The 22,208-nt window shown below is 40.8% G+C and overlaps 1 protein-coding gene across 2 annotated transcripts in view; it reads right to left on the minus strand.

Annotated features, from left to right (window-relative positions):
* LOC133756266 (nesprin-1-like) overlaps window positions 1-22,208 on the minus strand; it is a 175,170-nt gene that overhangs the window by 23,565 nt on the left and 129,397 nt on the right. Inside the window, exons 41-49 of one of the 2 annotated variants that reach the window (XM_062186946.1) lie at window positions 19,053-19,215; window positions 13,617-13,804; window positions 11,749-11,899; window positions 8,499-8,681; window positions 8,126-8,263; window positions 6,113-6,304; window positions 4,928-5,261; window positions 2,804-2,872; window positions 722-864 (exon numbers count right to left, since the gene is read on the minus strand). In XM_062186946.1, coding sequence (XP_062042930.1) covers window positions 722-864; window positions 2,804-2,872; window positions 4,928-5,261; window positions 6,113-6,304; window positions 8,126-8,263; window positions 8,499-8,681; window positions 11,749-11,899; window positions 13,617-13,804; window positions 19,053-19,215 — 1,561 coding nt within the window. The remainder of the gene's footprint in view (window positions 1-721; window positions 865-2,803; window positions 2,873-4,927; window positions 5,262-6,112; window positions 6,305-8,125; window positions 8,264-8,498; window positions 8,682-11,748; window positions 11,900-13,616; window positions 13,805-19,052; window positions 19,216-22,208) is intronic. The other variant, XM_062186947.1, reaches the window with a different exon arrangement.

The following is a 22,208-nucleotide window of genomic DNA, read 5'->3' on the forward strand; positions in this document are numbered from 1 at the left end:
TTGTCAGTAACTTGAACAGAGCACATAAAGTTACGCTAGACACCATCATGTGTAGCTAATAGCTGCTTAGATAGGGGGGTCTTCAAAAAGTTCATAGGAAATTCCTAGAATGAAAAAATTATGGATTTTCAAAAGCTTTTTGCACCAACAATAAACATATCTTAATTTCATTTTCTATCGGCTTTTTGAAGGGTCTTTACAGAACTGGTAAGATACATAATTTGTTGCTCTTGTCTCTCCAAGTCTCTCCATAGACTGTTTTCTCCAGAAGCAGCATACTAAGATCAGAGGATAGAAATATTCCCAAGGCCATTAAGTGAATCAATAAACCCAAGAAAAGAACTCAAACAATTCCTTTAGTAATCTATTAGCTAAAATCTGTTGCTCCAAAGATAATCTTTGTCCAAACATTACTAGCTGAATTTGGAAAAATGCCTAACGACTTTTGGATGCCAAAGCATTCTGCTCTTCAACTGACCAGACCTTCCTAAAGGCTCAGTGTGAAGGAACAGGCTGATCATTACGTCAAGGCTTGTGGGTCTGAGAACAGACCAGTCCTATCTGAATGGTAACTTTAAAGAACAGGGCTTTGTTCTGCACATCCACATTCATGAATTCAGTGACCGCATGGTGTTCAGAGACATCATAATACAGACTGTTCTTTGTCATAGAACCATGAGTCCAGGTAGAGGACAGGGTCAGCATGGTCAAGGGGACTCACGTAGCCTTTGTAGCTGGAGTCTAGCTCCGGGACCGTGGGAGTTTTGCTGCGGATGATATTTTCAGTTTGCTGCATCTGAAAGCGGCTGTCATCCAGGGCTTTGCCCAGTTGGCGGATCTGTGACTCCAAGGCAGCGTGATCCCCTGCAGGGTCAATCATAAGACTCCTTTACCAGCCATACTGTTTGATTTATTTCAAGCTTGATGGTCTAGAATAAGTTCTGGAAATTATTTCAGGTACGGCAGCATAGAAAAAGGCATGTGTGGGGTAATTATAAAGCAAATTTAGCACTATCATGCTAGGAGGTTAGGCATTTAGATGCCAAATTAATGAATGTGTTTCTCTAAGTGTCCCAGTGAACTGAACATTGCAAACATCCTCATGGGTCTGCTCCCTCTTTCAGGTGGTCCCTTTTATATTCCAAATGCTATAAATGGTAGAAGGTCTTTAGAAAAGTTTGAAGCAGTGTCTACTGCGCCCTAGTAAGCAGAGGTAGTGATTTCTTAGGCTCTTTCGGTGGTATCTTAGCAAGCAATGGTAAACACACCCTCTAATATTTCTTCCTGCACCTCCGAGAAGACAGTGCCTAGAAGGGCCTAGTTACTGCATCATTCACTTGAGACATAAATTCAAGTAAAATGAGAAGAGCTCAGAATAGAGATATATGGTGATATCACACTAGCAATGACTTTTTAAATACAAAATCTTAATAAGATGAGAGGAGGGTTAAAGTTTCAGCATTCCTTCTAGGTCAGGCTCTCAAAGCCTAGAATTCCTGGCTCATTCTCAGAGTTTTCACAGTTTTTGTTTTTTTGCAAAATTATAGTGTATGTGTCTATGTATACATACTGCCGTCTTTGGATAGAACAAGAGCATTGATCAGAGTGAAGCAAGCACAGGGTGAAAGCAGAATAAACATTAGTAAGCTGTATTAAATTTATTATTGAAAAAAGCCCTTCTAATTACACCTGGCCTAGTGAAGTCTGCCACTGGGATTGCTCTGAAAATACTCTCTTAGTCATGCTACTTTGCTTCATGCCAGAACTCTAACTTCCCTTGTCCCTTGGTATCCACAAGGAATTGGTTCCAGGACTCTCCTTGGATGCCAAAATACACACATGCTCTTCCCTTAATTAAAAAGGAGTAGTATTTGCTTACAACCTCTGCACATGCTCTCTAAATCACGTCTATAATACTTAATACAGGAAAATGCTATGTAAACAATTGTTTCAATGCATTATTTATAGAATATTTACAAGACAAAGTCTGTACACATTCAGTACAGGTGTAACTTTTTCCAGAATGTTTTCAATGCACAGTGGGTTGAATCTGCAGATATACAACCCACAGATATGGAACTTGGATCTAGAACTTATGTATGTAGAGAGCCGACTGCATAAACTAGTGACCCGACTCAGCATCACAGGACTGTGTTCAAATCCTCCTCTCCCTGATCACTGACCCTGAACTGCAGTTTGCCTAGTACAAACTGAGCAAGGCTACTTTGATTTTCCTTTCTTTGTGTTTGATTAATCTAAGGCACACTTTACTGTGCAATGCATTTTTCTCTTCAAATTATTCTGAGATAATACTTCTGTTCACATACTACAGTTTTTAGAGCTCAAATTTGCTTTCACTCTTGTCTTATAGGCAACCCCTGAGATGAGAGGGAGGTGTTCCCTAGGTCACTCCTGCAGGCTGGTAGACTTGTGGCCATTGCCTGTGCCCTAATTCTCCAGAGGGAGGGAGGTCTCCACCCCAGGAAGCTGGCATTACAGGACCCAAGTAGAACAGTATGTGGAAGCATTAATGTGGAAGACTTCTCCCTCTCATATTTTCTGCCATTAATGGGCATAGGGACTGATCACCATTTCACAAGTGGGGAAGCTGCTTCATTTCACTGCTTATTAAAATTTTATTCTTGGTGTTGATCACCCAGCTGTTTTCCTAGTACAGCAGGAAGAGAAGGTGGTTGTGCCTTAACATGCTTGAGCTAGAAAGCTGTGAGAGATACAGCAGATGTGCTAAGAGAGCCTGGTTACAGGTGAGGGAAGGAGGTTGGCTCCAGCCTTTTGTGCCTACCAGAGATATTTTTGATGGCATTTTCTGTGAGTTTTACATAGGCCTCGGGGCTTTCAGGGATCATTACATCTGCAAAAAGAGCACAGTCTAAGTTGACAGCTAAGTTCTGGAAAACTTGATTCCCTTGTGGCAGGAAAATAACTCTCCTAGAGAAAAAAGGAAATTAGTCATTCTGGACAAACAGCCCCTGAGCAAAGACAGCGGGGTGCACATGCTCACTAAAGGTCTCCAAAACTGAGTGCTAAGGAAAGCTCACAGGGGTTGGAAGCATTTTACGAGCCAGACACTAGTGTGAGTACCATTTATCCCAAGGTAACTCTACAGGATGCCTGGGAGTGTTATTCCCATTTTACAGGAAAAAAATTTAAAAAAAAAAGACCCAGAGGAATTAATATACTTACCCAACTTTAAACAGTAAGTGACTGAACTGAGATCTCAACCCAGATAGTCTGATTCTAGAAAAGCACTGTCTATATATTTCTATGGGAACCACATAGCTAATCTTGCAGGTTTAATAATCACACTGGAAGAGTAACGTAACACATGAAATCAATTTGAATATATCTTACTAAGTCAATATATCCAAATTATAACATGTAATCAACATAACTATTATTCATACTTTACATTCTTTGTGCTAAGTCTTGGAAATGTGTGTATCTGTTAAAGTGCATTTTACAGTTACAGCCCCAATCAATTTTAAGTGTCACATTTCAATGCTCAGCAGTAACATGTGCTAGGTGGGTGGCTACATAGTGGACAGTGACACTTCCAGTGCCGTTTGCCTAACTAATGGACTCTGCTGTTAGGAAAACAGAAGTGAGAAAAATCATTTTATTTTTAGAACACTGGCATATGCTTGGGGATCCAGATTTCCACTGGAAACAAGCAGAACTGCCCATGGATGATCCTGTAGAGAATGCATGATGACAAATGCCTCCAATTGGTCTCCAATGATCTATTCTACTTTTACTCACTGACCTGACACTTGACCTCTTTCTCTGTCCATCCTCTCATTACAGGCTGCTTGGGGTTTTCTTTCTCGTTTCCTGCTAGACACTCTTCCTTTGTGATTATCTGCATTCACTCAGACCAATTACTAATTATGCAATTTTAATTCCCTAATCTGCACATCCAGGTCCTGGACTTTAGACTCATGCATCTACTCCTTGGTTTTTGTATCTGGCAATCCTGCAAGTATCTCAGATGCAGGAGATACATAACCAAACTCAGCACCTCCACTAGCTCAACACTATGCCCCCTTTGTCCAGCTACAACAGTGATCTCTCCCCCTTGTGGTTCTCAGGTCCTAAGGCCACCTGCATCTTCCACCAAGATCCCAAAGCGAGCAATCACCTCCATCCCAATTCAGTCCATCATCAGTTATTCCTGATCTTATGATTTCTCATCTTCTCCATCTCCCATGCTACTTCCTTAGTTCAAGCCAACATCCTCTCTCTGTTCTAGATTATAGAGAATTTCCATTTGGATTATTTCCCCCAGTATCTTTTTCTCCCAACAGTATCCAGACAGATATTACATATGATTGCATCCCCTCCTAACCTCAGGTCCTTCCATGACTCCCTGCTCCCTTCAAGATAACCACCAGCTCCTAACATAGTGAACAGGTTGCTTTATGATCTGGTGTTTGGTTTCTGTTTTAGCCTGTTTTGTTTAATCTTTGCCATGCAACCCCTAGTCTTTGTCATTCTGGGCAAACTTGCAATGACCTAAAGCATTGTAGTTGATCACAAAGCTGGGACCAGCTCCCATCTCCTTTCCTTCTCTGAACGTTGCCATGTCTACCAGACTTACTGTTATTCTTCTTTCTGGTCTCAGCTCAAAAGTTACTTTGCCTTTTGAGAATGAAAGGAACTGTGTATTCCTAGTGCTTGAAAAATGGCTTCTCACACAGTAACCTAAATGTAGACCAGATCAATGGCAAGCCAATTTTTGTATAGGATAATCACATTGGTATGTAACTGTTGGCTCCAATACAATTTCCCTCACTGGGAGAGGAAGACAATGACTCTGGAAAGAGGGTCATTATAGGGATGGCTCCCAATGACACTAATTCCCTTTGGTTTTCTTTCAAGTTGGGACTCACGACGTGCTCATTCCTACCTGACAAGCCGACAGCACCCCTGAGGTAGAAATCCCGGTCTTCCTGGCCCTCCTCATCCTCAGAAGGCAGAGTTCCGGACACTGCAGACTCGAGGTCACGACTGAGGTCATAGTCGTGGTCCCACTCCAGGGGGATGGAGTCCACACTGGCTGGGGTGTCTCGGCCCGATCTCTCGCTGCGGAGGGGCTGTGCGAGTGAGAGTGAGGGGTTGGAGGACGGTGGGGGCGAGGATGCCAAGTCTGCAGATGGCTCCTGCCAGCGCAGGTCCGAGAGGGCTGTGGAGTCTGCAAGCTCCAGCTCCCGGTCAGAGAGGTCGAGCTCATCCTCCGGTAGCTGGAAGGGAAGTCAGGCCAGCTCAGTGATTGCAGGGCTTGGCTGGCCCCCACCACGCAGGTCCCAGCTCTCAGCGAACCTCCACGATCAAGCCCACCTGGGCCACTGCCTACCACCTGGGGATCCATTTAAATTCCCTAGTAACACATCAGGAAGAGCCTTCTGACCATACCGAAAATGTCTGTGTATCAATCTCTGTAAGCCTTAGTTTCATTATTGGTGAAGTAGGAACTATATTAAAACCTACTTCAAGGAACTGATAGACGATTCAATGAAGTAATATCAATAAAGGCAACCTGAGCACAAGAGGCACAGAACGGCACACACAAAGGGCAAACAGAAATGACTGATAAAATCTTAGGCTGTCCTTTTCACCATATATCCAAGATATAAAATATATTTTATCACAGCAGACCCTAAATATTGTATTAACAGCAGAGATGTGATTATGGTAGCAACAAGGAAAATGGAAGAAAAAAACACCTCACTATAACCGCATCAATTGAGCAACTGTCTACATTGCCCATTTTCACCTTCTGATTGCTTCTAGAGGCTTCGTGGTCTACCATATAAAATTGGTGCTACATATTCTTCTAAATAATTGTAACTCTATGTGTACATATACATATATATCTCAACTCATCCTGGGTTCAAAATGATTCTTTCTGCAAGGTTATTACTGTTGTTAAACCAGTTTTCAGTTGAGGAAACTAAGGAACGAAATGGAAACCAACTTGTTTACAAAGCCAACACATGTGAAAGGGATCTTACCAAGTGCACAATGCTACCTAATCCCACAAAAGTCATTCTCTTTAGATACAACGGCAATGAGAACAATACATGTTACGCACAGGCAGGCGGATCAGTTTCTTATGGTATCTTTCCACACGCCCAAAGACCTCTTGGCAGTACCGCTTCAAATCATCGAGCTCTTCCTCAATGACGGCGGCATCCAAGGGCTCACTCTTTTCCATCAGCTGCTCTCCTTGGGAAATTATCTGCTCAATCTTACTGTGGTTCAGAGAGATTTCCTGCTGGAAGGCCTAGGGAGCACAAATCTCATGTAATTTTTTATTGCACACATTAATATAAAACAATAAGATATGAATTTCTTAGACTGTGCAGGGGGCAGATACTTGATTTACCATACACAGTGACAAGCCAAGAGACTGCTACCCTCTAAAGTAAAGCACAGAAATTTGAAGCCAGAACAGGAGTCGGAGAAAGAAGCATTAGCATTCCACAGGCAGAAAAGAGCCCTTGGTAATAAAACGTACCACCATGGACATGTTGAGTAGAGAATAACTCAGACTCATCATTGAGTCAGCAACACGGACAGGGCATCCAGGAGGAAAGCAGTGGCAGTCAAAACACTGCCCGAGAAGTAAACATAGCATTTTAAAGAAATATTCTGAATATTTTGCTTTTGGTTGTCCTGATCATGCATCAGACAGGAGTAGGAAAAACCATCAATAAGACAATGCCACAAATTCTTCTCAGATGTAAGCAGGTAAAGTTATAGCGATGTGCAAAACAAGGGGTGCTGGGAAGTTTTAGACTCATTCTTAATGGTTCATAAGAGTTCAACCACAGGCGACATTTTGGGGAATAAATTTTAATTTTAATTCAATACAAAATTTAACTCTGGAAGCATGAAAATTATCCAGCCATGAAAGTGACCACCAGAGGAACAGGGAAGGTGGTGGTAATTTCCATGATCTTAGCAGAGTTCAAATGGGGAAGATTCAACTACCAGTTGGTAGAAATTTTCTGCCATACAATTTAACTATCAATTTGCCTACAAGATGTCTTGTAGAAGGAGGTAGGGCAGAGCAGTTGGAAAGAATAGCATAGTTTACAAGTTATGATTCCTTCCATCCCAGAATCTATGATTAAGGGTAACTTCCTTGGGGGCTGGCGATGGTACATACTGGGTAAAGCTACCACCTGCGATGCGGGCATACCAAATGGGTGCCACTTCATGTTCCAGCTGCTTCACTTCCAATCATGCTCCCTGCTTGTGTGCCTGGGAAAGGGTGGACGATGGTCCAAGTGCTTGGGGGTTCTGCTCCCAAGTGGGAGATGTGGAAGGAGCTCCCAACTCCTGGCTTTGATCTGGCCTACCAGGGCCATTGTGGCCATTTGGTGAGTGAACCAATGAATGGAAGATCTCTCTATTCTCTCCCCCCCTTTAACTCTGCCTTTCAAGTTACAAAATAAATATATAAAACATAAAATAAATCTTAAAGAAAAAAGGGTAAATTCCTCATTTTATTACAACACTCAAAAGATTATAGGAAAAATGTTCATACTTTTAAGAAATATGTCTATCTATTCTGGGAAAAAAAAAACTTCACAAGCTGCTTTGCAAATTTTCAATTTATTAAACATTCCCTTTAGGAAATCCCTACGTCTAATGTATGTCCCTCCTATTCAAATTCTAGCTAGTCAGCGTGTCTGCATTGTATAGCGAAAACTGCATTTCGAATGAACTTGACATCCAAGCACGTAGAATAGGTGGAACAAAATTCCAACATCAGAGAGGTGCACAGCTTGGTAGGTGGAGGTCAAACTACGTGAAGGTGCTAGAAGCAGCTCAGAAGCAAAGCAAACACCATTCAAGAAGATCCCTACAATCTTGGCAGTTAAGTTAAAAACCAAAAGTATGCACACTATTGGTAGTTGTATCTGGATAGTGCTCTTTATTTTTCAATGGTTTTTATGTTTTTTGAATTTCTTTTTGCTACAAAGAACTAATTTTTCTTAGTTGAAACAGAAGCCTTCATTATGTTCTTCCCAAAAGGATCTATAAATCCTTTCTATTTTAGACTTCTTCACATTGACAAATTAAAAAAAAAAATTACCTTCAGTTGCTTTATTTTAGCTTGAACATCACACTCAGAAAAATGCTCAATATTAGTGAGTTGCAGATCCATCTCTGTTAGCCAGACCAGAATATTTTCCCGAGCAGTCTCAAACTCCTCACGCTGGCCAATAAAATGCTGGGTGTGGGAGGAAACAATAAAAACATGAAAGAACACAGAAACATACTGAGATGGCGCAGCCTGCCCCAGTCCCCTTTGGGAAAGTCATTGTCTCAACAAGCAGTGGGGATGTGCAGTCCCAGGGTGTCACCCGCCTGCCCTCCCTGTCCACACAATCACTGAGATTGCATAGTGTTCACATGGTCAGTCCTGTCTCTGGGCCTCTAAATTACAGATGAGACACAACAGGAACCTTGAGTCTGCGCAAGATGGAGGCGACGCGCTTCTGCAGGTTGTCCCAGCGCTGGTTGCCCTCGTGGACCATCTGTTTCAAGCTGCACTCGGAATCTGTGCGATTCTCCCTGGCCAGGCGGCGGTACTGCTTGTTGATCAGCTCCAGCTGGGTCAGGTTTTCATGGACCTGGCGCTGGAATGCCTAAGAGCACCAAGAAGTAAGTCAGGGCACAAGCTCTGTGAGCTGCCCCCAGAGGCGGCTCCCACTGCACTGACAGTGCGAGAATGTGGTGCTACCTGAGAGAAGGACAGAACAATTTCTAAGAACATTGTACTTCCTCTTATGAAAGCAACGCGATTTCATCAGTGTAGACTGAAGAGAATGAGCAGATCAATAAAAAAAAAAATGGGAAAGTAGGGAACAGTAAATAGATATACATATGCACATGAATATATTCTTATACAAGTGATATGTATACACACACATATATGAGTACTCCAAAAATTCATGGAAAATCATATTGGTGCCAGTTCATGTCCTAGCTGCTCCATTTCCAATCCAGCTCCCTGCTAACATGCCTGGGAAAGCAATGGAAGATGGCCCAAGTGCTTGAGCCCCTGCACCAGGGTGGGAGAACTAGATGAAGCTCTTGGCTCTTGGCTTCAGTCTGGTGCGGCCCTAATGGTTGTGGCCATTTGGGGAGTGAACCAGCAGATGGAAGATCGATCAATCTCTTTTTTACTCTCTCTCTCTCTAACTGCATTTCAAATAAAAATAAAATACATCTTTTAAAAAAAGAAAAACAATTTAGTAAAATATAAGTAATTTCATATTTAAATAAAATTTGGAATGTGATCCCTTCTTTTTTGTTTTTCCTATGAGTTATTTCCACTTTTTAGAAAATCTGGTGGAGCTAATATACCACCCTCCATGATAGTGGCTATTTACTCTGAGAGAGATAGGCCCATCCATCGGTTCACTCTCCACATGCCTGTAGCAGTCAAGGTTGGATCAGGACAAAGCGAAGAGCCAGGAACTCAGCCTGGGTCTTCCACATGGGTAGCAAGGATCCAAGTAGTTGATTCATCATCTGCTGCCTTCAAAGGGTGTGCATTAGCAGGAAGCTGCAATCAGAAGTGGACCCTGCACTTCAGCCCAGGAACTCTGGTCTGGGATGCAGGCATTCCAAATGGAGACTCACTCACTTGCCCTGAGGCCTTCCTCAGCTATTCACTCCCCAGGACACTTTAAATTCAGCCTGGAGATTCTGAGGGTAAAACACTCTGCTTTGTTTCCAGAATATGGAATATCCCTAGTAGAAGAGTCACCCAATCAAAATAAAATTAAGCCCCTTTTCTCCCAAAAAGTATTTGCTTGATTTATGGCTGATTTTTATCATGGCTTTAGGCCAAACATTTTTATAATTAATTAATTGAACCACATTCATCTAAATCTCCAAATTCTATTTTTCTTAGCTTAACAACCTTTCTGCCTCGTAAATACTTTCAGAATTGCTTGAAGAGCTTCCATGCTATCTTCTATTCTACAAAACTCTAAGTCCTATCTTCTATATTTCCCCAGCAAAGAAAGCTGTAAGGCAAGTTCAGTTTTAGCCACTACTAGAAGTTACTGCATGTGTTTGCCTACTAGGTGACGGCACTGGGTGCAGTGCCATCACCCAGCACACCCTATCTTGCATATCCATGCCACTCAGCAGGCTAAGGACTGTCTTCAAGCAAAATGTGGTTTCTGTGATTTACCTGTCTCTTTAAAAAACCACTGCAAGATTAATGAAAAATGATAAGAGCAATCATTATAAAGCTAACTCCAATGTCTAATTTTTGCTACAAAATCTGACAGTCTAAAATAGCTTCAAGAAAATCCTGACATAATCCACTTTCTGGAGTAAGCCAATTATAAAAGGTTTAATCTTTACAAAGCTGAGTATAAGATGCAGTACAGCAGTGCTTCTACTAGTACTGGTTCACATTGAGATGACCGGAAACCTCCTGCAAAGTTTATTATGGATTTACACTACAAGTTTTCTGAGGGAAAACATCGTATTTAGAATATTTTTCTGGAATTTAGTGGTGTAATTAGATATAAATCCATTCAGACATCAGGATAACTCACCTAGTATTTGAACATGATAATAGATTTATTAATTATCTGCCTATGATTCTTAAATTTGAAACCTCACAAGAACAGAAAAAAATAAACTTTGTATTTCCCATAATAGGCCTCACTAAATTGTTGGTTACTCTGTATTGCAAGGTAGAAAAGAAGGTAGGAGAACACAGATTTTTGTTTTATTTCTAAACATATTGAGGAACATGAGGCAGAATCAGCAGCCTAGAGTGATCGGAATAGCATCTGAACTGTTTCCTGAGCACACATCTGTCTATCAGTGGGAATTAAAAAGAAACTTCTGACTTAAAAATGGCCAACCCTACACTATATCAGGACCTACGTAAAGATCAAAGGCAGCTGAGAAGTCAGTTTCACCACATCACAGTGACAAAGCAGACACAAGCCTGCAAACAGGCAAGAAACTGGAACGGATTCTTCAATGATTCGTCGCTTTATGATTTCAATTGCACTGTTATCACCACTATGTACTTGAAAAGACCTGGTGAATCAAGAATGGCACAACTCCACATTGTATACACAGAAACGGATTTTGATGAAAATGTTTCATTCAATTCTGGAGTCAAATCGATTTTATCAATGATTAAATATGTGTATGTGTGTGTGCTAACATACACGAAGGTACTTCGAAAGTTAGAGAAAAGTTTAATTAAAAGATACATACACTGTGGAGCAAAAAATTTGAAGCCCGTGCAAATTTCTATAGGTAAATGAAATAGATATTACTAATTAGTTTTTAAAAAAAATCAAGAAAACATAATAATTGTAAGGTAGATTTTTAGAGTGTGGAAAGCCATCATGTTTATGAATAAAGATGATTGCAAAAATTTTGAATTAAAAAATAATGTCAAGATTTTTTGGAGGGAACAATGATTTTTGTTTTCTAATAGGATTTCTCTTATTAGTACTTTTTTGGGAATTCTTGACAAAATTAAAATGGAATTCTCTCTACTCCCTTCTCTGTGTCCTTCTGAACTAACAGTAAAGGTGGCCACAACGCTATCACCCAGCTGTCAGAACACATGACGTGTGGGTGGACAGTGTATGCCTTGGAACACCAACTACCAGCTGGCTACTTTAATAGAAGACTAAGGATTAAGTATTTGGAAAGATAGATCACCTCAAACTTCTTCAGTTCCTCCTTGGCAACTGTGTACAGCACCCCCGAGGAGCTGGGGAACGCAGCTGTCCTTTCGGAAGTCTTCAGCCAGTCTGCGAAGCGGGAGTAGTCATCCAGAAACCTCTGCCACAGCCGCCACGTCTCCTCAATTCTGAGACACAACATGAAGAAACGGGTTCTGATTACCTAGGGCTGTTTACATGGTGGAGCCCTGTCTGATGCCTGCACTAGGATCAAGGGTGCCCAAACAAACATCTGTTGTGCCAAACAATAACCGTGCATTGAGCCAAATTTGACCAGAGGGAAAGAGAGACAACTGTGGGAACTAAAATGGAGCAGCTTTTTTAAAAAACATGTCCTGCAGCTCTAGGTTGGAAATCAAACTTAAGGCATTTGGATCTGGCTGAAAAGCCCATGAGAGCATTTCAGGCATGGAAAGCCAAGACACTCTGGCAAAAAAAAAAAAAAAAAAATGACCTAAATGAAAGATCTCTGTGAGTGAGATCCCAGTGGAAAGAATGGGCCATCAAAGAAGGAGGTACCTTTCTCTGAAGGGAGGAGAGAACTTCCACTTTGACTATGACCTTGTCTAAATATGATCAAAGTTGGTGAACTCAAAAGGCTTCCATAGCCTTGGCAACTCATGACAAGAGCCTAGGGTGATTACTGATGCCATAAACAAGAGTGTCAAATTGTTAAGTCAACAACAGGAGTCACTGTGCACTTACTCCTCATGTGGGATCTCTGTCCTTAATGTGCTGTACATTGTGATTTAATGCTATAACTAGTACTCAAACAGTATGTTTCACTTTGTGTTTCTATGTGGCTGCAAACTGTTGAAATCTTTACTCAATATATGCTAAACTGATCCTCTGTATATAGAGAGAATTGAAAATGAATCTTGATGTGAATGGAAGGGGAGAGGGAGCAGGAAAGGGGAGGGTTGTGGGTGGGAGGGAAGTTATGGGGGGGGGGCATTGTAATCCATAAGCTGTATTTTGGAAATTTATATTCATTAAATAAAAGTTAATAAAAAATTAAAAAAATTTAAAAAAAGAAATCAAACTAAATGTCACTAATGTGAACTACCCTGCATGTGTGAAGGAAGTTCAGAAATACAACATTTATTGTGTCCACTCAGCTCAATATTCCCGACATAAAACTGTGCCTGAAAAGTCCAACACCAATCTTACCCTGACAATTCAACCTGTGACAGCAAGAAAAGTAGCAAGCTTTAACCATTTGCCAGAGAGCACAACATGTGTTTTCACTGATTATGATAATGTTGTAACATATCAGATTTCACCACTCTTAAATATCAAAGGGCTTAAGGACAATGTGTCTCTTTTATTATTTATCTTTAATTGAAAAATGCTATTTTTTCATGCCACAAATTCTATAATGTTGCACTTATTTGGCAACGGCTTTTCTGAATTATATTTAAACTGTCATGTCAGCTGTAACATGCCCGGGTATATTGAAATATTACCTTTATACTTGTAAGGGTACTTCAAAAGGTTTGTAGAAAAATAAAAAGTTTATTTTGGTGCAAAACATTTGAGATTCATACATAGTCTTTCCATAATATACATTTTCCATGAACTCTTGGAAGACCCCTAAGATTCATGGATTTCAAAATGTTTTGCCCCAAAAGAGAAACTGACTTTTTTCAGCTCATTTTTTATGAATTTTCTGAAGTGCTCTCAGTACTTATTTTCACAACCAAATATAGGCAAAGGCAAGTTAGCGAAGCAAGGCTATTTTGGAAGATCTTAACCAAATGGAAACAGTGCACAACGGATACTCTGGGTGATTTTTTTCCCTTTCTGGTCTTCCCTCTGCCCTGCAGCTGGAACACCCCAGCTCACTTGAGCCTTCTTTCCATGGACGTGGCACAGATATTTCTCCACCGCCGGTCCAGGGTTCGCGTTGCCTGCTGGATGGATTCACACTCGGCGTCAGTGGCACAGGCGTCACAGTCGTGCAGTAGGACTTCACACAGGTTGAGGACAGAGGCCACCCCTGTGCTGTGTTTTTCTATGTCTCTCTGGAGCTCCTGCAGGGCAACATAACACGCTGTATCCAATGGTCACAGCAATAGATGGGCGATAACATGCTGTATCCAATGGTCACAGCAGTAGATGGGAGATAGCTCGCTGTATCCAATGGTCACAGCAATAGATGGGAGATAGCTCGCTGTATCCAATGGTCACAGTAATAGATGGGAGATAACATGCTGTATCCAATGGTCACAGTAATAGATGGGAGATAACATGCTGTATCCAATGGTCACAGCAGTAGAAGGGAGATAGCATGCTGTATCCAATGGTCACAGTAATAGGTGGGAGATAGCATGCTTTATTCGATGGTAACAGCAATAGATGGGAGATAGCTCGCTGTATCCAATGGTCACAGCAATAGATGGGAGATAGCTCGCTGTATCCAATGGTCACAGTAATAGATGGGCGATAGCATGCTGTATCCAATGGTCACAGCAGTAGATGGGCGATAGCATGCTTTACCCAATGGTCACAGTAATAGATGGGAGATAACATGCTGTACCCAATGGTCACAGCAGTAGATGGGAGATAGCATGCTGTATCCAATGGTCACAGCAGTAGATGGGAGATAACATGCTGTATCCAATGGTCACAGCAGTAGATGTGACATAACATGCTTCATCCAACAGTCACAGCAATCCATGGGAGAAGCTGAGCAGTATTCACTGACTGACAAATGTTAGGCTGAGTCTTGGTAAATATTTCACTTCCTCACTTATGAGATCCAGCAAGTTCAAAAGTATGAGAAAACTGAACTACAAATATATCAGCTATGTGAGCAATGCTGAAATATAAACCGAATAAATTAAATAGACTGCACTAACGGTCAAATTAACCTTTTACATACAGTAGTAAGGAATTTGACAAATTCTTTCCTAAAGCCACTTTAAACATATAGTTTTATCCAATTAAGTCTATAAGGATTAGGTATATTGACAAGAGAAACACACAGAACTCTATATAGGAAAATATTGGAAAATATGTTTCCTTGCAATTTAATCTGTCCATTTAAGTGGCTGTTGGGGATTAATCTCCTATTAGAGACAGATTACTATTTAGCTCTTATAACATGGGTCTTAAATGGTATAAATTTTGGAGAACCTTAAACATTTTCTAAAGGAAAATGATCATGATTAAAGTAAATTATATGAGGCACGCCCAGTTCTTTAATCTTTACAGTCCCAGTGTGTGGCCCATAAGCTGATGATCAGGATCCCATGAGTAAGGAATGCCCCAGGCCATGTGGGAAAGCGGTGAGGTCAGGATTTGAACACAGGATGTCTTTACATTTAGCCATCAGTACATAGCTTTTTAAAACTTTAATTTAAAACTGAATGAAAAAGCTCTATGTGCATATTTGGATATCTTAACAGTCAGAAACAACCGGGCACCCAGATTCCTCTTTCCCTGGAGCAACCATCTCTCCTCCTCCTATAGCAAGAACTCCTTCTGGGACTCACTACTATATTTCCAAGTAACATGTTTATGTACCTATTTCTTGAGTTTTCAACTTTAGCCATTGTTGATTTTCTTTTTGTAGAGAAGTGAACTATCTGGCCCACCATCCTCCAGAGACTGTTATTAGCACTACAATATGGCTAGAGCACTAATCATTGTTTATAGGACTGTACTTCTTTAGTATTTTTCACATTGGGCAACAAAATATGCTATCATCATAGTGTATTTCTTTCTTATGTAACTTTATGCTTTTCTGGAATTAATTCTCTCCCTGTCTCTCAAATCTGTGTTGCTTGCTTCTTGCCTCTCTCCTATAGAGCAGATGAATCTCTAGTCGGAGGCTGCTCAGGGAAGCTGGTCTGACTCTTTTGGAAGTCTTCCTCCTTTGGCTCCCTGGGCTACAGTAAAGATGTCATCAGCACTCTCACTTTCATCCTGAAAATAGGCTTTCACCGTCTCTTGACTTGAAAATTCTTTTTTCTTCTGGCTTTAGTCTTTATAAGTATGTACCATATCTTTCATTAGATTCCTGCAATGAGTGAATGGGGGGTACAACTTTGATATATGTGGGTTCTTCAAAAATGTCACAGAAAATGAAATTAAAAGTTTGTGCACCAGGTAAGCTGCTACCTGAAACTCTTACATCCTATGTTGGAGTGCCTGGTTTAAGACTTGGCCATGCTCTTGTGCTTGCAATTCAGCTTCCTGCTAACGCATCTTGGGAAGGAACAAATATTGGCCTAAGTACTTGGAACCTTGCCACTCATGTGAGAGATGTGGGTGGAGTCTCTGGTTGCTAACTGCAGCCTGGTTTTGCCCCAGCTGTTTCGGATACTTGAGGAGAGAACCAGCAGACTGAAGATCTGTCTCCCCTCACCAACACCATCAAAAAATAAATCTTTTGGAAAAGTTTTATTTGTGTAAAAAGAAATTTAAATCCATGCACAGTTTTTCACGAAGTTTTTGAAGACTCTCATGTGCATGGGTTTCAAAAATTTATTGCACCACAAGAACTTACCTTTTTATCTCATTATATTTTATTTGAGAGGCAGAGAGTCAGAAGGAGGGAAGGAAGAAATGGGAGATGGAAGGAGAGAGAGAGCAAGCTTGACTGATTTCTACACACTGGTTCACTCTTTAAATGCTCACAGAGACTTGGGCAGGACTGGACCAGGCCAAAGGCAGGAAGTGGGAACTCAGTCCAGGTCTTCCACATGGATGACAGACACCCAACTATCTGAACAAGCACTGTAGCTTCCTAGGTGTGCATTAACAAAAACTGGGGTCAAAGCAGAGCTGAGCTGTGAGCCCAGGTACGCTGATAAGGGATTTGAGTGTCTGCACTGTGAGGCCATACATTAGCCCCTAAATTTATTAAATTGTATTTTCCATTAAAAGTTTAAAGTACCACTGTATTAATGGAAGGGTATAAAGTTCTAAATTTTAAATAATTTTCCCATTTTGTTGAAGGCAGTTTGCTATTCTTTCTCAGGGCTATTTTGGGGAGAACAGAAATTTCTTTCATCCTGGAAATCTTCAAGATCTTCTTTTAATTCCTCAGGTCTTATTAATTTACAATGTGGTAGCCTAGTGTTGTTTTTTTCTCCATTTAAAATTTTTCTGGGTATTTGCCAGGCTTTTATGATCTGGAAATATGTTTCTCATTTAGGGATTTTTTTTTTGTTTTTTAAATTACTACTTTGCTAATTTATTCCTCATTTTTAAGCTTTTTTCATTTTATGAAATAATTTCATGAAATAAGTGCAATGAATGCATTAATCCTTGTATTAATCCTTTCATGTTATTATGTTTCTATTCTATTGCCATATATATGTCTTTGGTTTGCTTTGTGGGAGATAGTCTCAATTCTGAAAGTTACTTTTAAAAAAATAATATGGCCATGCTATTCTTTTATGAATGCATAATTTCTCATCTCTGTGAGGTGTAGCTGTTTATTTTGTCTATCCACACATATTTAAGAATGAATCAGCCACTACTTGCTGTATATGGATCCTAGGGCATGCAAACCAGGAGGCATTACTATGGGGAAGCTAGGCTGGAGTCTGGCTTTTTGTTGAGTTCCCTTACACATCGCTATCTTGTCTGGCCAGTCTCCCCAGGGAATACCACTCCAGTCTCTCAGTTGGGGTGTAAGCATGAGAACTGACACTGTGGAAGCCACACTGGGACTGTGGGATCGGAGTACAGGACTTCGTATAAAGACACGTACTTCACTTCCCATTTTTAAGGCAGTGACTCAAGCCTCAACGTTTTCCTGACCTTAAGCCCAAAGTCCCTCCATTTTGCTTTCTCCAGAGCACAACTGCCTACTTTGCTTTAAGAGAAGCAGAGTGTCCTTGCTATCTGAGCTTACAAGGGATCTGCTAGTTCAACCACCCCTTGTCCAAATGTTCAAGCAAGCTTTCATTTTATAGGCTGACAATGCCCCGACCTTCAGCTGTACCTGCTCACCACATTCTGATCCCTGGGAACTCAGCAGCACAGATCCACTTTCCTCACCTTCCATTCTGCTACTGACATCACTATCATCTACCTGCTTGCTAGCTTCCAAAATTCTGTTGACTCTGTCATTTTTGTTTCTGTTCTGTTTGCCATATTGGCTTTGGACATTTTTTGCCTTTTTAGTATTATTTCATTGGAGTGTTAGTAGCAAGAAGGGTTATAAATGAATATCTTAAATTTACTATATTTAACCAGATACTATTTTGATTTTTATACATTTGCTAAATTACAATACTTGTCATTAGCAATTTAACTTTGATCATTGGTACACCTCATTCCCATACCTTCTAGAAGTATCTGGGGAATGGGAAGCCAACCACAACTCCCAGAGTTCAACCAACATCAACATCCATTAGAGAATTTGAATCTTACAGAAACTGAAAAATATTCTGCTAACAAGTTTTCAAAGCAATGCAATTAATTTTAATGTAAAAATATCCAACACTTAAAACTGTTTTAACACCTATTATCATTGGCTTAAACAGAATTGAAGATAAAGTCCATACATAAACCTTCATAGGATTTTTGAATTAAGCGTGTTAGGTAAGTTGAATAGACACATTCTACAGCATTTTTAAGTTAGGCAACTTGGCTATGATGGCCTAACTATAGTGGAAAAAATAAGTCTGGATAGGATTTTCAAAAGCAATCTAAAGGTATCGGGTAAAACACTTGTCATGGGGAATTTATGGCATTTACTACTGGAAACAGGAGCCTGATACAGTTTAAGAATAAACAAAATGAGTGGGAGCTGAACATTTCATCTGTATGCATTGTTTAGGGTCTTCCTCTTGTGCTTTGTTGGGTTGCACATCTCATTCCAGTGAGATTTGATGGCTTTGTTAAACACGTGATGCTGAAATTACGTTATGGTCTGCAGCCCATGTGATCCTCTTTGTAAAACAAAAAAATCTTATGTTCTAAAATTTCTAAATATGCATTGTATTTTTTCTCCAAGCAGGAGACACAGAAAAAAAAAAAAGCGGCTCCTTTCTAAGTAGAGAGTGGTGGACTAGTGGCCCACAGATGAACAAATCTATTAGCACTGTTTTAGACTCATCATGGCAATGCAAATTTCTTTCCACCATGGAATGGCTGGTTGGTGAACCAATGACACTTAACCCTAGGATCTTTGTAGTCAACTCAGCAGTGACTTGGAAGCTATTTCCTTCCAGCACCCATCTCAACATAGCTTCCCTTCCTCATCCGTTCTGTTCAGCATCCCAGACATACTACTCTAAGGTTGAAGGTTCTAAGTTATACCTGTTGCTCGTTAATCTTTTTCTGTATTTCTTCTGAGTTACAGGAATCGTAGACTATGGGCTTGGCCAGCTCTGACTCGATGTGAGCAAGCCAAGCCCTCAGGCTGCTCATGTTCTTATCGAGCTGCTGCACAGCAACCAGGGTCTCCTTCAGCTTCTTCACCCTGAGGGTAGAGAAGGTGAGAACGCCAGTGTCAGGGAGATGCCCTACTCATCTTGCCCTGGTCCATCCTGGCCCAGCCACTAACTGGCTGTGGGACCTTGCACAGGCTGCACGATTTTCCTGTGGCTCTGTTTTCTTATCTATCAAATGGGGATTTTTATAGAGTATAAGAGTATTTGTGCAATTTAATTAAGTTGAATATAGAGTTCACAGTACATGAGAAATACATTCAATAACTACTGGCAATTATACTCAACACAGCTATAGTAATATAATCATGGAGTTACCTCACTGCTGTAACAAAAATTATTTCTGCAAACAACATATATCCCTATGAGGAACATATATTAGGATAAAAATTGTAACATTTCTACCAGATCATCACTGAATGGATTATATAGTTTCAGTTCTGATAGTGGCTAAACAAGTTTTCAGTTCCAGAATATTATATATCAGCATCCTTGCGACAGAAGAAAGCACAGTAAAGAGAAACTCTCAGTGGGATACTACATATACTTCATCAGTTTGAGTCTTGCCAATGATAGGTCACACTAAAGGTACCTGAGGACCCACTGGATTGTGAACCGGCGTGAATATGAGGTCTTAGCTACCCAGTCTTCCATGTCCAGAACCTAGTGTAGCACAGTATTCCCTAAACAGAATTATTTTAAAATGATTTTCCCCATTTTTTACAGGAAGCAGGAAGAAATACATTAACATTGACCTTTAGATGGGATTCCAAGATGGCAGAATAGGAGATCGGCATACTGCTTTAGGCTAGGGGGAAACAGTTAAAAATAAAAAAAAAAAAAGAAATAAAGAAAAAGTGGAGGAAGTACATTCTCAGGGGAGAGTTGGAAAGAAAACTGCAATGTAAATTCTACAGAAGGAAGTAGGAGGTTGTGGATCTGAATGGAAGGTTAGGACGTGCAGCACAAGCACAGACACAACACTTGACCATAGAGCCAAGAAACAGAGAAAGAACCAGCTCTGGAGTGTGAAGTGAGATCAGACTGTAGCAGCCCATGCCACTTGAGATATATCCAGAGGGAAAGCCTGGTGGACTACAAGGTCTTTGAGTCTGGCCCCTGAAGCCCTAAGAGGGACAGGGTACCTGCTAAGAAAAAAAGAAAAATAAAGGTGAGGGGAGACATGTTTCTCCCAACTCCTCCCACACTGGCACCCAGCAGACAGCTGAGAGTGGGCAGGCACCATTTAAAACGTAAGCAGCAGCTGCAGCAGCCCTTGTGCAGAGGCCCAGCAACTCACAGGGACAAGATGCCATCTTGACAGCAGTGGCAGTGGTGGTGGTTTGAGTGTACACACCCAGCAACAGGAGGGGAGAAGGAACCATCCTGACATCAGTACCAGCTGCAGAGGCTCTTGTGCATACCTGGCAACTGGCAGTGAGAAGACATCATTGTGAAATGGGTAGGGGCTGCATCCAGCAGATCTTGTGTGTGTGTGTGCGTGTGTGTGATCTGGGGACTTTACCAGAGAAAAAAAGATACGTTCCACGCTGACTTTGAGTCTGGCTGGAAGGAATGACAGATGGCTGGGCACCCACATAGGACTGTAAAGTGCCCTCAGCCTCTCAACATATCACAGGATCCTAGGCTGAACACTCAAAGGCAGCTGGCTCTGGGAACATCTCTGCCTCTCCATGGATGGGTCAGACTAGAGGGGTAGGGTGGACCCTCTGCACCTTGTGACTGTGGGAACTCTGTGACCGCACAGGAGGGCACAGGGGATATCTGGGGATCTGGGAAATCACTGTGTGCAGCTCCACACACTCAGAGCTCTCTGATTGCCTGGGGTAGGTCATTGCAGTGGGATCTGTGCTCACACTGAAGACAGCACAGATCCTTTCTGCAGTTCATGCAGCAACATGGATGAATATTACACCCACTGTAGACTAACACTCAGGAATTGATCACCTTGGAAGAGAGGTCATGAAGTTTGATTATGCCAACAGAGGTGGCCTCCTTCCTGCTAACAAGAGAAGATCCACCATGCCCAATTTAGGTGTCATCCTAGATAGTCACCTCACCCTGGAGAACTGAACAGAGTTCCCTGGCAACACCCAGCACATGCCTCTGGGTATTCACTGAAAGAACAGACATTCCACTAAGCCACAGAGGAATATTACAAAGATGTAAGTCATTAGAGGAGAAAACCAACACATATTTCCACAAATGCCTAAAAATAAATGCAGAAATTTAAGAAACAAGAATATAGAAGACAGCATGACTCCCAAAAGGAACACAACAACATTTCAATCTTAGAATGTGAAGATGAAGATATTGATGAAATGTCTGAAATGGAATCCAAAAGATTAATCATAGGATTACTCAGAAGCAATGAGAAGCAAATTCATGAGCTAAAGAATTCATATATGATATGGATAAAAAAATTAGAAATTGAGATTTTGAAGAGAAATCAAACTGAAATTCTAGAAATGAAAAAGTCAATATGTCAGCTAAATAATACAGTAGAAAGTCTTAAGAACAGACATAGTGAGGCAGAAGAAAGATTATCCAAGCTGGAAGACAAACCTTTGGAAAATTTTCAATGAGACCAAAAAAAAAAAAAAAAAAAGAAATTAGAAAAATTAAATAAAGTTATGGGGATTTATTGGATACTATCTAACAATCCAACTTTCAGGTCTTGGGAGTTCCTGGAGGTGTGGAAATAAAGAATGGATTACAAGACCTAGTGAAATAATTAAAGAAAACTTTCTTAGTTTGGAAAAAGAAAGGGATATCCCAGTACACAAGGCACATAGAACTCCTTATAGACATGACCAGAAAAGATCTTTGCCATGACACATTATAGTGAAACTTTCAAAAGTAAAATATGAAGAAAAGATTCTAAAATGTGGACAAGAGAAATTCCAGATTACTTTCAGAGGATCCCCAATTAGACTCACAATTGACTTCTCATCAGAAAACCTTATAATCTAGGAGAGAACAGAAAGAATCCAAGTCTTAAGAG

The sequence above is a fragment of the Lepus europaeus genome, chromosome 3, assembly GCF_033115175.1.
Source record: "Lepus europaeus isolate LE1 chromosome 3, mLepTim1.pri, whole genome shotgun sequence".
Taxonomy (NCBI): Eukaryota; Metazoa; Chordata; class Mammalia; order Lagomorpha; family Leporidae; genus Lepus; species Lepus europaeus.